Here is a 17,344-nt window from a genome sequence, read left to right as displayed (position 1 = left end):
GCCGCTCGCATAGCTATGGGTAACCACCCACAGCTTATGTGAGCGGCCAAAAAGATGGTCATGATGGTCAAGACCATCGCGACCATCGGGCTTGCGACGAGACCCTGCGGTAGGGTCTCGCTGCCGCAAGCCCAGGAGTGCTTTTGGCTCTATCACTAGTGATGTCAGTGGGGCCGGCTCCAGACGGAAGGAACGCCTCCGTCTGGGCAGCAACGCCCCCGGCACGCCCACCAAAGGGGGTGTGCTGTCATTCACCATCGACAGCACGCCCCTTTGGTGCGAGACCCATAGCGACAGCTTGACTGTCGCTATGCAGGTCTCGCGCATGCGCACGACGGAGCTCCCTCCGTCGTGCGCATGCGCATTAGGGCACCATCGACCCGCTTGCGAGCGCTCTGCGCTCGCGAGCTGGTCTGAATTAGGCCCAGTGTCTCTGAGCATATTTACAGAGAAATTAGCAATTTGCATGAATGACTGTAGTATAATTTCTATGGGCTGCTTTTTAAATTACGACTTCATATCAGGTCATTCTAAACAGGAAAAAAGTTACTTCACACAAAGCTAAGATCAGGGTTTTTTTTTGTTATCAGAGATTAGATATGCAGGCTCATGCCCCATGTTTTTACCCTAGATGTTCTTAATGAACGAGTGAGTAACGAAGACTGTGACTGGGACACTGGTGCGACCCACGATTTGGAAATATTGTCAGGTAAAAACAAATCCTACTGTAAACTGGAGGTAATAAAGTGTTCCTGTCTCCTATAATACCCTGGATGCAGCCATTTTCTTGACTGAACCAATATATTCTTTGTAGCTTATTCTTCAAGCTTCTTCATGTCTCAGTGATGTGATTGATTCCTAATAAATGAATGATGTCACCTCGTAACCACATAATTATTTGGTCGTACTCTCATGAATATTGGGTCAGCCCACAAAATAGCTGCCTCTGCTGTGTTTAGTAAGTGATACACTTCATGAATATGCATGGGGAGAAGGAGGGGCTTACATCATTGGATGTATTGTTTATTATTCACCATAATAACTACTTAATTTAGTTTTTGTTTGCTTTTACTTTTGTTTGCTTTGACTGTTTATCCATTATTTATTACTAGTTATTTATATAGCACACACATTCCGCAGCGCTTTACAGAGAATATTTGGCCATTCACATCAGTCCCTGCTCACACACACACACACACACACACACACACACTGGGGTTAATTTTTGTTGGGAGCCAATTAACCTACCAGTATATTTTTGGAGTCTGGGAGGAAACCGGAGTACCCGGAGGAAACCCACGCAAGTACAGGGAGAATATACAAACTCCACACAGTTAGGACCGTGGTGGGAATCGAACCCACGACCTCAGTGCTGTGAGGCAGTAATGCTAACCATTAGACCGTCTAAAGCATTCATAATGGATATGTAAAGGTTCGTTCTCGATCCATGTCAGGAGTCCCAAAATCTTACATTGTATATAACTTTATATACAGTCAGCTGCATAAATATTGGGACATTGACAGAATTTTCATATTTTGGCCTCTATTCACAACCACAATGGCTTTGAAATGAAACAAACAAGATGTGCTTTAACTGCAGACTTTCAGATTTAATTTCAGGGTAATTACATCCAGATCAGGTGAACGGTGTAGGAATTACAACAGTTTCTATATGTGCCTCCCACTTTTTAAGGGGCCAAAAGTAATGGGATAAACTAAACAATCCTAAATCTAACTTTCACTTTTTAATACTTTGTTGCAAATCCTTTGCAGGCAATTACAGTCTGAAGTCTGGAACACATAGACATCACCAGACGCTGGGTTTCATCCCTGGTGATGCTCTGCCAGGCCTCTACTGCAAATGTCTTCAGTTCCTGCTTGTTCTTGGGGCATTTTCCCTTCAGTTTTGTCTTCATCAAGTGAAATGCATGCTCAATCGGATTCAGGTCAGGGGATTGACTTGGCCATTGCATAACATTCCACTTTTTAGCCTTAAAAAACTCTTTGGTTGCTTTTGCAGTATGCTTCGGGTCATTGTCCATCTGCACTGTGAAGCGCCGTCCAATGAGTTCTGAAGCATTTGACTGAATATGGGCATATAATATTGCCCGAAACACTTCAGAATTCATTCTGCTGCTTTTGTCAGCAGTCACATAATCAATAAATACAAGGGAGCCAGTTCCATTGGCAGCCATACATGCCCACGCCATGACACTACCACCACCATGCTTCACTGATGAGGTGCTATGTTTTGGATCATGAGCAGTTCCTTTTCTTCTCCATACTCTTCTCTTCCCATCACTCTGGTACAAGTTGATCTTTTTCTCATCTGTCCATAGGATGTTGTTCCAGAACTGTAATGGCTTTTTTAGATGTTGTTTGGCAAACTCTAATCTGGTCTTCCTGTTTTTGAGGCTCACCAATGGTTTACATCTTGTGGTGTACCCTCTATATTCACTCTTGTGAAGTCTTCTCTTGATTGTTGACTTTGACACATATACACCTACCTCCTGGAGAGTGTTCTTGATTTGGCCAACTGTTGTGAAGGGGTTTTTCTTCACCAGGGAAATAATTCTTCTGTCATCCACCACAGTTGTTTTCCGTGGTCTTCCGGGTCTTTTGGTGTTGCTGAGCTCTCTGGTGCATTCTTTCTTTTTAAGAATGTCCCAAACAGTTGATTTGGCCACACCTAATGTTTTTGCTATCTCTCTGATGGGTTTGTTTTGATTTTTCAGGATAATGATAGTTTGCTTCACAGATAGTGACAGCTCTTTGGATCTCATATTGAGAGTCCACAGCAACTGATTCCAAATGCAATGTCACACCTAGAATCAACTCCAGACCTTTTACCTGCTTAATTGATAATGAAATAACGAGGGAATAGCCCACACCTGTCCATGAAATAGCTTTTGAGTTGATAGTCCCATTACTTTTGGCCCTGTAAAAAGTGGGAGGCACATATAGAAACCGTTGTAATTCCTACACCTTTCACCTGATTTGGATGTAATTACCCTCAAATTAAATCTGAAAGCCTGCAGATAAAGCACATCTTGTTTGTTTCATTTCAAAGCCATTGTGGTGGTGAAAAGAGGCCAAAATATGAAAATTCTGTCAATGTCCCAATATTTATGCACCTGACTGTATGTTCAAGCTTTTGTGATCTCAGTAATTTTCGTATCAAAAATGTGACCAGCTAATTTTGTCACTTACATGCTGGAAGATTAGGAAATTACTTCCTTCTCAAAAGCGCAATCTACAGAGTCTGCTGCAAAAAAGTCCAAACATTAAAGAAGATTGTTGTTATTTTAGGTAATGTGTGATTTTTACTGAACAGCAGTGTAATCTTATCTGTGTCTTATCTTTCCAGATAATGAAAGAAACCAAAAAGAAGATGAAGATGACCACTCTGACAAAGCTATGGAATTCGACATGTCCTGTCCCTCCGGTAAAGCTGTCCACATGCTGTCAGTGTTGATTTGGGTCAATGGCCAGGTGGCCTGATGTGTGACAGATTTAGAAACATGTATTGTGACCAGGTCTTCTGTATGGCTGGTGGTTCGCCTTCAGGTCAGTCGATTTGATCTGAAAGGGCTAAAAATTATTTTCTTGTTCCATTTGGCTGATGAGATCATACTGGATGGAAAAAGGTATAAATAAAACCCCTATCACTCTACCAATCAGTAAACAACCACCTTTGTGGTGCAAAATCAATGGGGAGCAGATTACAACACAATAGGATAGAATGTGGAACCCCTGCAAAAATCCCTCTCTTTGAAATGTCCACAATGTAGAATGTCATAAATCCACTGGAATGCAGATTTTATCCGTAGTAACAGTCATATTGACAGGGATATTTCAAGCCCATAATAATTAATTTTTGCAACTTGGATAAATCGCCCCTTTTAAGCATGACAGCAATGAGTGATGTGTGCAGGCGGCCTATCGCACACCTTATATACCCAGCAAGCCAGCACACAGCACGTGACGTACTTCATGGGTTACGCGCTGCCGACGTCAAATGTAGGAGGTCATACTAATGTGACTCGACTGTATTTATATATTTTACGTGGCTGTCATTCTTGTGAACGTTGAATAAATTTTGTATATTTTATTATTATTATTATCATTTTTTATTATTACTCTTTGCTTTTATATTTATTTACTTCTGTCTTTTTTCTGTAAGAATGGTGCTAGAAACTTAAGTTCAGATATGGTCTCATAAGACAGGGGAAGATCATTAACATCAGCTGTCAGCTAATGAAAATAATCACGATAGCTATTTAAATCAGCCCCCTGCACTCTGTAGACCAAAACCTTCTGATGAAACCGGAAGTGCTTTAAACCTGGAGAAACGCATAAAGGATAAGGATAATGCCCATCATTCGCATGCTGGATTTTCCATGTAATCCATATTTAGATGATATGAGATTTGATAGGATGGTTGCTCGGTAAGGAATGCACATCCCAATGTTGACATCATTTGAACAAATAACTTGAGCATGGTTTCTCCAGTTTTAAAATACAATAACAGGACATGTTTTAGGGTTTTCTTCTGTGGGACCAGGATGGATCATTACTAAGCCACTCAAATTCTTTTAAAGGAGAAGTCCACTTTCAGAGCATTCTAATGTCCAAATAGATTTGACTATTGGCATTGCATGAAAATACAACAGCAGATCTGATATGTGGATATTTTTGCCCTGTCCGAGAGTAGTGATAATAAACAAGTCTGCCTGGGTAATGGAATTCTCTGAAAGTTCAGTTCTTATTTATTGACCTGTGTTGGGTAGTAATGGAACCGAGCGGGGAAACTATATTATGGTCTGTTTGTAGACCTCTGCCCAATATACCACAGAAAGAATCTAGAGGTTTTCATAGAAACAAAAAAAACAATTGGGCAGGGATGTGCAGTCAGGGGAGGCAGAGCCTCCACTGTCATACTCCCTCCCCTATCATACTCCCTGTCATGCTCCAGAGTTTTGATATAAAAACTGTATTTTTATACATGTGTGCCTCCCCAGCCATTGACTTCACCGCACGTCACTGAATTGGGTAAATTTCTTAAAACGTTGCACAGGTCACAGACACAACTCATTGAGATCAATATATTTTCTTTCACTTTCTGAACTGTGTTAGACAAATTACTGTGAGTTATAGGAGCTTTCTCTGTGCTTCACCCTCCATTAACACCCTACACAGTTATTCTGCAGTCTGCTTGACAAAACGGGGATAGTTCAATAACTCTGAAATCTACAATCTGAAAATTAACCTCAAACCTGCCTTCTTGGGGATGTTGTTTTTTTCTGTACTATTATATGTACAGGGAGCGTACACTCCATAATTATGTCTTTATTGCTACTCCCAGGTTGTGAAAAATATTTTGTACCCACTTTATTAATAATGTGAGGCTTCACTGTTCTGTACTGATTGTCCTAGATGTTGGGCATGAAGAAACAGTGAGAGAAAACCGAGACCTTGCCTTCCCTGTCAATATGGAAATGGATAATTCGACAGGTAAATGTGTTAAGTGTTTGGGAAGTACCATGATCTGGGTTCGGTATATTTTGTTGACATGGGCATCATATCAGCACGCACAATGATGACATTCATAATGTTGACTTGGTGTCAGATAAAGAAACGGAGATGATTACACATTGGATCCAGGAGTGAATAGTATTAAATATAGTATGATTATATAAATTAGTTACCAACAATGTAAGTAATGATTTATGAGTTGGGGGTCAGTGGAAATACTGTAAATGCAAGAGAGGGGGGAAGAAGAATGTGGGGCATGCTTCTGTAATATGATTATATTAATATAGTGTTCACGCCAGGGCCGGAGGGCGGCAGTGCGTCTGACTTGAAAACGGGCACTAACGTGTGTGTCTGAAGGGGGCATGGCCACTCCGAAAGGGTGCGTGTCCTTAAGATGCACCCCAATTTTGTCACTGCAGGAGGTGTACCCAGCACTCAGAGATGGATGCTGGGCATCCCCGAGGCTCTTCCTGCAGAGTGAAAAGATGCCATGCGCATGTGCATGGCATCTATTCACCTACAGTGACCGTAACTTTTACCAGACGCGGTTTCAGTTGAGTCTCGCCATAAGGGCACGGCGCCTCGCTAAAGTAGCCCAGCAGGAATGTTATTAATATGTCAATATTGGTTAGTGAATGAGCCGTCCAATTGTTGCTGTAATCACTAAGCCTCATCCAACAGGTCAAGCGTGCAGGGGCTCCGAGAGGGGGGGGGGGCGGGTACTATTTGCCCAGGCCTCCTGAGGGGTCCGGGTCCGGTCCTGCCCCCCCTCTCTCACACCAGCCCAGCACACAGCGTGTGCTGAGCTGCAGTGGGAGACTGCTGTGGCTGCTGAGCAGCAGCCACAGCAGTCTCCTATGCCTGTGGGGGTAAGCCCCACTCATCGCGCCCCCCCTGGCCTTGCGCCAGGCTGAGGGGCTCACAGCACCCCTCTCCCCAGCGTGCAGTGCTGCTTCGCGACACTGCAAATGTGTGTTGTTTTTATTTATTTTTTCCCCGAGGTGGCATGGCCACGCCTCCCGCAATTAGGCCACACCCCGATCTTTACCTGGGCCCGGTAGGGCTCTCTACGCCCCTGCAAGCGTGGGACATAAGTCAGAAAATCAGATCAACAATTTCTACTGATCAAAACAAAAAGAAAGTATTCCTATAATGGGGCACTCACGGACTATCATTGGCAATATGTTTCATGTGACTCGTAATCTTTTTAAAATAGAACTTTTAATATATACAGTACCTTAAAATAAGGTCAGTGAAATATTTGAACTTATTAACCATTAAATTATATTTATTATATTTTTATTGTTATAATAAAATTGTGCATTTGTGAATTAAAACTCATGTCTCCATGGTTCTAGACTCCGTTATTTCCACAGAACAATACCCCACGTTATGACTCCAAATTAAATTTAATTAATTGTTGCAACTCTCGTTTACTGACACGATATTACTCAATATTTACTGGAAAATGTCCATAGTTCAAATGTGAAATTTTATGTTTTTATATTAATTTACAGATCTGGGAATTCACTGTCATACATCTTCCCTCTGTCAGGTAATTGTATTTATTGGATGCCATTATTAATCAGGAGCATTTGCAATCTACAGTGTATAATACTGTTTTGTAACAGAGTATCAACCTCCTCTATCTCAGAGACCGGATACTCCCACACAGTATTATGTTGCCAATTGGTATATAGTTATTAGATTCCTCTCAGTTCAGGAGTTCATCTAGGAAATTGCCCATATTATGCTATGAGAGGAGGGTGACTTATAGGGAGAAACGATACACTGTGAAGCCTGAATGTGAATCCGTTGGAGTAATACTATGCAAATGAGATATATCACGATTACAATACATAATAAAAGGGATGTAAGAAGTATATTAATTAGTACTCTACCCGACCTAGAAGTGCGTGAATAGTTTGTTTAATAACAGTGTGCGCTTCCAATATACTATCAGTTGATGTACTCAACTCCCACCATTAACCCCTTGTTAGATGTGGAATAATATTATTTAAGGCACACTTTGAACATATGATATTCTGCGATGAAATTACCACCTATATCTTTTTGTAAATTGAAGTAGTGTGTTATAATTTCATTCGGAGGACAGTATGTCCATATGATATCATAGATCTGGGATACGTTATTTAGCACATTGTAGCATACTGTAATGGAACAATTTCCTAGATGAACTCCTGAACTGAGAGGAATCTAATAACTACATACCAATTGGCAACCTGTGTGGGAATATCCGGTCTCTGGGATAGAGGAGGTTGATACTCTGTTACAGAGCACTATTATACACTGTAGATTGCAAATACTCCTGATTAATGAAGGCATTCAATAAATATCGACTATTACATGACAGAAGGAAGATGTATGACAGTGAATTCCCAGATCCGTAAAGTGACTAAACATCAAATTTCACATTTGAACACTGAAATGGACATTTTCCTGTAAATATTGAGTAATATTGTGTCAGTAAATCTGACGAGAGTTGCAACAATTAATTCAATCTAATTTGGAGTCATAACGTGGGGTATTGTTCTGTGGAAATAAGAGTCTAGAACCATGGAGACATGAGTGTTAATTCACAAATGCACAATTTTATTATAACTATAAATATAATTTAATGGTTAAGTTCAAATATTTCGCTGACATTATTTTAAGGTATATATTAAAAGTTCTATTTTAAAAAGATTACGAGTCACATGAAACATATTGTCAATGATAGTCCGTGAGTGCCCCATTATAGGAATACTTTCTTCTTTTTGTTTTGAATTGTATCTACATTATTTCTGGGTGCACCTCCCCTCGTTACCATCATAGGTATCTGTATGAACAGAGGATTGGGGAAGGACATTTAATATATAAGGGTCTGTGCAGATTTTTTATTTTTCTTGTAACAATTTCTACTGAGTAAGATCAATCTTAATTTCATATACAGACTCACTTCAAATAGACGGTAACAGAATCACACTTTGAATACTTAGTGGATCTTTTTCCCGCAAAAGTTAAATATTAGATGTATCATTAATTAGCATGTACATGTGGGTTTAGTTTGTGGCTTAAACATGTTATATTTACCTACAAGGTAACTATCTACAGTCAGGGAACTGACCAGCAAAATTTCATTCTGTATGGGTTTTAGACAACTTATACACATATATAGTAGAATATAGAAAGTAGTAATATAGCCAAGTAATTCAGACATTAATATAAACAAGAACGGGCAAAATATTTGACATAAGCGATAATGCAGTGTAGAAATTATTGGCAAAACTGCTTCAGATCATTAGTTCATCACCAGATGACGCTCAACAGCCTTACAAATAAGTTATTGAGCTGTGTTTTCCACAATAACTGCTAGTAATCATAAGATATATAGGTTACACAGTAATCTCATTATTTAGTTACTGCTCATACAGTATTAATTCCATGATCACTTTTAACAGGTAACAGTATTAGTCTCCTAATAATGTCAGTTGCAAAATGGGAGATAAATGATTACCCCAGAATATATCCGACAATATCATGTCTAGATAATAACATCACACTTATATCTTTAATGTGTTCACTGTGCAACATCAACATAAATGCATTTAAAAAAGAAGCATAGGTTTGTATGTACTGGAGTCAACAATAAACATAGGTGGAACCAAGAAATGCTAAAGAGCTCATAAATCTGTCAAGTGTGGTGACAGATATATGATCTATAGAGAAGAAAAGGTTCAAGATGGAGAGGGTGATCCTGCTTCTGCTGCATTACCGTGTGCTATGCAGCAGTGAATGGTATAGTGAGATAACAGGACAACCCAGCCTTTGAAAGAAGGAAGTAGAGTACTCAACATCTAGCGTCAGGCAAATGACACTACCAGTACTCTGATAATGGAATCAGTGCAGAGTCACCAGAGGTAGCTGCACTGATGAGAGTGTGGTTGAGTAGAGGAGAAAAACATGTGATGTGTGGAGAGATAGCTTTGGGTGCAGGAAACTTGCATCAGATTCTCTAGAGCACTCTGAGGTCCCGTCCATGCACAGGATTGGAACCACATGATATCCTCATATCCCTGTCTTATGTGTTTACAGAAAATGAGCTGACCGCATTTTAGGGTTCTGGGTTATGCTTCAGTTTAGTAAACAACTATCAGTGCAGGACCCAGAGGCACTTAGCTAGTATTAGCAGGTCTAAAATGCAGATATGCCCTGTGCCAAGTATACAAAGCTAAACCATATCTGGTAACAAGCTTAATGTACTGGGCCATGCCTGGTGCCAAAACACAAAGTAGAGCAATATCTATTACCCATTATACAATATGAGTGATATAATTTGCCAAATCTAATATACTGAGCAATATCTAGTGCCAAATATAATACAATGGGTCATTATATTGGCCATTTTTGCCAGGACGTCTGTCTCTTGTTGTTTGGAGGCCAGCTTTTTTCAACATGCCGATCATAATTCAATTTGATGCTCTTTGGTGGGGGTTTGAGGGCAATATTAAGACAACTACCAAAGTCAACCAAATTGCCCTGTTTGAGTCCAACTTAAGTGGGGTCAATTAAAGCACAAGTTTTGGGCTTTGCTGATTTACAATTTATAACCAGCTGTGGGACGCATAGGTGCAGGGAATAAAAATCACCGGCACAGATCATCTTGGCTCTTGCATATAAAGTTTTCACCATGATTGTTTCAGACAGATAAAGTACCAATTGGTATACCACCTAAATTTCTCTATATTCTCTTCCAGCAGATGCAGGCATGAGCTGGGACATGATGGGTGAGACCCATGATCCACCGGGCTCCACTCTCTGGATAGCACCAGATGGCACCACCTCATCTCATTGGATCCCACAGTACAGCTCTGCTTCTACCGGACCATTCTTAAAAAAAACAAGAAGCCGTAAAAGAATGTATATAAACCCTGAAAACTTGAATAAATCTATTTTGATGCCACAGTCAACAGATACTGGCAGTCTTGTGTTTGCTGTTCCAAATAACAATGTTGATGGTGTGAAAAATATGCAAGAAGATGCAACTCAGGACTCCGCAGCATTGATTCCTGTAGATGCACAAGGCTCCCAAGAGGAGGAAATGCTGTGGTGTGACATATGCAATAAGTGTTTTCATAATGAAACTGAACTTGAAACTCACCAAACAACACACCTGGAGGAAACCCCATTGGAATGTGAAGAATGCGGGGAAATCTTTGACTCTGGATCCGAGCTTGAAAAACACAAAGTAAAGAAACATGGCAAAATGCGCTATCCCTGTGAGATCTGTGGGTCACAGTATAATTATAGGTCACAGTATATTATACATCAAAGGGCCCATACCGGGGAGAAACCGTTCTGCTGTAATGAATGTGGTCAGGCATTTGGGCATAAAAGCAGTCTGGTGATACATCAGAGGAAACACACTGGGAATACCGCGTTTAAATGCCATAAGTGTGGAAAACTGTTTGATACAGAGGAAGCATTAGAAAAACACAGCAAATTGCGCTTTTGAGCAAAGTGTAAAAAATGCTTCACTCGCAGAGCACTGAGACGGCACATGCAAACTCACACCTGAAGAGCGAGGGGAAAATGCGTCCCCAGAGGTTTAATGCACTTTACATTTCCTCTAAAGTGCCCACCAATATGTGCGTGCCATGTGAGCTGTCTGCACTGTGAGTGTCTCAGTGGATCGTGGTCTAATGATAGCTGTACAAATGTTGCACCCTAGTCTTTGTTGTTTTTTATATTGAGGAAAACTTGTAAGATTACTTTGCAATAAGGAAATTTGGTGCTTCTAAGACTTTTTGACGTGTTAATATAATGTCTGTTACACAAATAAAGTCACTTGTGGCTTCTTGGCAAATGTTATTTTAAGATGCTAAGGGATCTGTCCAATATGTCTACATTCAAAAATGAGCAATAGTATGATTGATACTTCAGTATAAGCACATGTAGAAGATTTGCTGCCACCCCATCCTGCCTCTCCTTTACCAAGTAACCGGTGACTGCAGTCTACCAGTCCTCCCTAAGTTGAGGCAGTTGTGTCATGTTCTATGATTGGGATAATTTATGACAGGGGTTCCCAAACTCGGTCCTCAATGCACCCTAACAGTTCAGGTTTTAGGAATATACAGTACCTGCTTGTGCATAGATAATTTAATTTAATCAGACTGGCTGAGGTACTAATTAAGTCACCTGTGCTTAAATATGGATATACTGAAAACCTGGACTGTTATGGTGCCTTGAGGACTGGTTTGGGAACCACTGGTTTAAGATATTACACACATTATATGTCACCAGGAAAGAGCTTTCTATGCTGAAGATTGTGCCTACACCTAGAGACTGCTGGCAGGAATTACCCATCTGTCCTCTCATGACAAATACACTTATGATATTCCAGGATAGTGCTGCTTCTAAATATAACATTAAAAGAGATTTCTACCTTGATGTAGGAGGTCCATTGGATCTCATTCTAATTACACTCACTACCTATGCTACAATCTTTGGCTGTATACATTCTCTGGTGTAGCTATCCTTAAGTAACATTACCTGAAACATACAACAATTATGTCCCGCTAGTTTAATGGGGCTGGTGCTGCATGGGGATGAAAAAGATTTTTATTGTACAGCGTGATATCTACTGTATATGATCTCTGCAATCTAAATCATCTGACGTCTATACAGCACTACCAGTTCATCCAGCGGATGCTTCTTGCAGGTTATTGTAGATGCACTCTACAGGAGAGTGTATATAATAAACTTTTGCAAAGCAAACCCGCCAAATCTTGCATAGCTGGAATTGTGTGAGATTGCAGGAAAAACTAGAACATTGTTTATTTGATGGTGCCAGCTAAGGTGAGAATGGCAGGCTGTTTAATGGTTTAGTTTAAAAATATCTGGTTGTGAGTTTCCTTGTTGATTTCAACAGCATTTTTATGCAAGAATATCATTGTCATTATAAAGATGTCAATGCTTTGTTTTTACATTAAGTAGAATTTTATTTGAAGCAGATGTAGAGTTTAAATAACATAATACAACACCAGATATAGATATGTGTCAGACTTGGGTGCCACAATTGGTGGCACACTGAATTGTTAGCATTTTCTTATTCGCAATGGACTTCTGGTCCTGCTCTCTGCATTACTTACTCGAAAATCACTGCCGTATTAATGACATGATTACATTTGGTAATGAGTGCCATAGTGGAAAGTCTGACAAAATTAGTGATGGTGAAACTGTAACCAATATGATGCCTGCTTTGTGACATAGCCAATGATATTTATTGTTAACAACTGCAGTACCATTAATGCCACAATGTACCACCAGTGGTGTGGGATGAGGAATGAGGAATGCTAGGGATGAGGAAATTGGATGTCTTCAATGAGCATTTTGCAAAATAAAATTAAACTGAATGATATACATTTACCATATAAATATTAGATGTCAGAGTTCTTTAATTTCTATGTTTATTTGCATCACTTAGATTTTAATATTTGGCCTCAAAGTCAATAATATTTGCTGTGCATCTGTACATATAATTTTCTCTTAGTGAATTCAACTTAGCTCCTGTACTTGGCATAATGTGCTGTGTATTATTTTTTTTTACAAATGTGTTCCATTACTTGTCACCTTCCATTGCAATATGGTTTTGTGCAATTGCTAAGACCTGGACTTTATCTGATAATAAGTGGGCAGTAATGTTTATAAATAAGTGTTTTATATTAAAACCATATTTATAACAAACAATTTGCTTTGAATGTTTTTTTTTTTTTTTTAAATCACTCCTTTTTATTTAATAACTTTCACCTTGAGTTTTCTTTTCCTGTGCAATATTATTATATGTTCCTTTGAAATAGAGAGAGATATACACTGAAGTGCCAAAAGTCATGGGACAGATGTCTAGTATTGTGTAGGACCCCCTCTAGCCCGACAAAGTACAGCAACTCGACATGGAATCGATTTCATAAGTAGACGGAAGACCTCTGGAAGGATGTTGACCCATGCCATCTGGATAGCTTTCCCTGATATTTGTAGGTGCAGGATCGAATGGACCTCTCCACCACGTCCCATAAATGCTCGATTGGGTTCATGTCGGGCACACGTGGTGGTCACACCGTTCGTCGGAACTCTCCAGAATTCTCCTTAAACCAATTCTCGACAACTTGGGACTGATGACACGGTGCATTATCCTGCTGGAATATTCCATCGTTGTGGGAGTACATGAAGTCCATGAAGGGCTGCAAATGATCATTAAGCAATGCAATGTAGTGGTTATGACATGTTCAGGCGCTCAAGCGGACCCAGCCCATGCCACGTGAATATACCCCACACCATTATGGAATCACCACCAGCCTGCACAGTGCCTTGTTGACAACTGTGATCCATGGCCTCATGGGGTATGCGCCACACCTGAACCCTACCATGTTAGGGTTTTGATATTCTGTAGATCCGACTCTGGACCCTTGGACTGAACGGAGGTGCAGATGAAACATAAAGGCTTAATGTAATTATTGCGCATGAGTTTAAACTAGGGATGTGCAGGCTCGGATAGGTTCGAGTTTGCACGTGGAGTTCGGATTTTTCCCTCCAAAAAAACGGAACTCAGAACGAGGCAAAACGTCATCTTACATGGACGAACATCATCATTCCTGGACTTTTGTCCAGGAATGATGATGTTCGTCCATGTAAGATGACGTTTTGCCTCGTTCTGAGTTCCGTTTTTTTGGAGGGAAAAATCCGAACTCCACGTGCAAACTCGAACCTATCCGAGCCTGCACATCCCTAGTTTAAACACGAGTGAAGGCACACAAGGGAAGGTGTAGGAACCACAGACTTATGATATGCATGGATGCTGAACTGGAACTAGAGTGAACAGACCAGGCCCACTGGGCGACCCCTCGTCTAGTGACGTGTGAAAGCCAGCAAGACCAGGAATATACTCCAGGGACAAAGGTGACCTCCGGAACTCGGAACAATATAGTACTGCACTGGCAGGTGACAATACACAGCGGCAGATGAAAAGCAGGTAACGGCATACTTGCTGGCCGAGTGAAGTGGTTGGGGCAGCACTGACAGATGTCGAATACATAGCGGCAGATGGAATGCAGGTAACAGCTACAGAGAGCATTACTGAGTCCACAAAGTAGCAATAACAGTCACAGAGGACACAATAACAGGATACAAGGAGTAAAGCCTGGAGCCTAGAAGGAACATGTTGTTCAGGCAATGTGCTGACTGCAGATACAGATTTAAAATGCAGACAGTCCATTCCCATTGGAGCAGACGATCAGGTGAGCACTGCTGAGCTGCTCAGGTGCATCAGGTAATTGCAATGGAATGTCTTTGCATAGGCCTGGAGACAGCAATGAAGGAATGTCTTAACTTGTTAGAAATGCTAAAGGTGCATACACATGGGATGATTCGCTCCATGAATGACATCGTCCCGTGTGTCCCCGGCAGGGCTGTGCTCAGTGTCGTTAATGACACTGAGCAGAAACACTGAACGAAATGAAGAACGATTCAGTTCAGTGCCAGCCACCCTCCCTCATCCCTGAACATGTTCATCCTGATAATATCGTCAGGTTGGACGGGAGGTTCGGGCGATGAACGATAACTACCAACTACAAACAGGAGCGCGCATTGGTCGTTATCGTTCATCGTTTTGGGGCTGAAGCTGAACGATTTTTTTGATGACTGAACGATAACGATATCATTATCATTCAGTCGTCCTAAAAATTGCTGCGTATGTACGCAGCATTAGACCCAGGTTTGTGACATACCATCAGCCCGAAAAAATGTAAACATTGATTATCAGACCATGCCACATGTTGACAGTCCTCCAGGGTCCAATTAACAACGTCATGGTCCCAGGTGAGACGCTGTCTGGTGTCATAGTGTTAACAGGGGCACAGTAGTGGGTTTTGTGCTCTCATATCCCATGGAAGCTAAAGAATGCTGCACTGACCTGCTGGATATGCACCTTGTACCTCCTGCATTGAATGTGGATGTGATTTGATCCAGTGTTGCTTGTGTGTTACCACGGATAATTCTGGCCAGACACCGCTGGTCATGATCATTAAGCACACGTGGTCGACCACAGCATTGTCCATGGTGGGTGGTAATGCCTTCCATGAGGAATTTCAGGTACACTCCTGACACCGTAGATTGAGAAATGTTGAATGTCCGCACAATTTTGAAGGGAATGTCCCAATTATTGGGCACCCACTATCATGCCCAGTTCGAAAACCAATAATTCATGTTGCCTTGCCGTGAGCAGCCTAGCCGGTGTTCACACTGACTCATGAGATGTCAGATTACAACTGATGCAGGTCTGGGCATTTCCAAGATGTCACAATACGTTGACCCCACCAACCATAACCTTTACTGCTATCCCATGACTTTTGGCACTTCAGTGTATATACACACACATATACTCATCATTTGCCGCTAGCCATTGTGGCCATCGTTTTTTCTTTCTCTCTGTGTATATGTCTGTGTGTGTATATACATATTAGATAGATATATACAGAGACACATACATACATACAAGTGGAGGTAAGGGCTCATAGTGCAAGCTGCATATACGAGAATTGTGCTCATAAAAATAGGGGTATATTTACTAAAGTGCAGGTTTTTAGAATTGGAGATGTTGCCCATAGCAACCAATTAGATTCTACTTAACATTTATCTAGCCCTTTAATAAATATACCCCATAGGGTCAATTACATGTGTAGTTTAGGTCAAACAATGTAGTGCTTATCTGACTCCCATAACTCATCCGGGCCATGGTGACCAAATAATCTACCAATGGTAAAACTATATAAAACGCTCTGGTGGAATATCATAAAAACAAATGAAAATGTGTTTGCAAAAACTCTTAATGCGCTATGCTCACAAGAAATTGTTGTAAAGAATATGGCAATCATTTACAAGGCAAAACAACAGTTCCCGTTTCCCCACCAAGGGAAATGTATAACCAGTTATTTATATAACGCGCACACATTCAGCGTATTACACAGTACATTTAGTCACTCATGTAAATTCCTGCCCCAGTGGAGCTTAGTCTATGGGGCCCATTTATTAATAATCGCATTGCAAAATGCGATCATAAGCGGCTGGATGTAGTAACCGGCACATGCAGGGAGACGGGCTTCGAAAGGAGCCCGTTCCTGCGATGTGGCCGGAGTGCATGCGGGGCTCCTGCGCATGCACAGGCCCACGGACTGCACGTGAGCCAGTGGAGGGATCTGGGAGATCCCTCTGCTGGCTGATATGTGGTAAGTGCCTATAGACTACAGCGGCTAACGCTATTTTCAGATGGCGTTAGCTGCTGGGGCCAATATCGGGATGCTTCGCATTCCGGATATTGGTACATTTGGCAGCATCGCATCCCCCATAGAAACCTATGGGGGCGGCTGCCAGCGACAATGGACATCCGGGGGATACTTAGTATTTTAGGTAAACCCCCGAAAACGTGTGTTTTCAGGGATTTTACCTCAAATATTGAATGATAAATGAGCCCCTATATTACCTACCACATGCACACATACACTAAGATTAATAATTGTTAGGAGCCAGTATATCATACTTAGCGACTTTACAGAACTCCTCCCTTGGAAAAGCCCGGGGGAAATTATGCTGACATCTTTGGGAGGAGCGGGGCCGGACTGTAGATGTCATTAGGCCCCGCCCCATAACTGGAAAAGGGCGCAATTTGCAGGTCCACAAGGAGGGGACGGGGCTAAATGACTCAATATGTGCCATTTAGCCCCTCCCCTCCCTATAGACTCGTGAATTCTCCATAAAA

General features: G+C 41.2%; 1 protein-coding gene across 1 annotated transcript in view; it reads left to right on the top strand.

Moving 5' to 3' along the window:
• Positions 1-13,227, top strand: part of LOC148542439 (uncharacterized) — a 53,568-nt gene extending 40,341 nt beyond the window's left edge. The window contains exons 9-12 of the mRNA XM_088468595.1: positions 632-709; positions 3,368-3,445; positions 5,437-5,514; positions 10,293-13,227. Of these exons, the coding sequence (XP_088324721.1) occupies positions 632-709; positions 3,368-3,445; positions 5,437-5,514; positions 10,293-11,050 (992 nt within the window). The 3' untranslated portion in view covers positions 11,051-13,227. The remainder of the gene's footprint in view (positions 1-631; positions 710-3,367; positions 3,446-5,436; positions 5,515-10,292) is intronic.
• The last annotated feature ends 4,117 nt before the right edge of the window (positions 13,228-17,344 follow it).

Source organism: Taudactylus pleione, unplaced genomic scaffold (genome assembly GCF_031769625.1).
Source record: "Taudactylus pleione unplaced genomic scaffold, aTauple2 ptg000012l, whole genome shotgun sequence".
NCBI lineage: Eukaryota > Metazoa > Chordata > Amphibia > Anura > Myobatrachidae > Taudactylus > Taudactylus pleione.
This window is presented reverse-complemented; position numbering and strand designations above follow the sequence as displayed.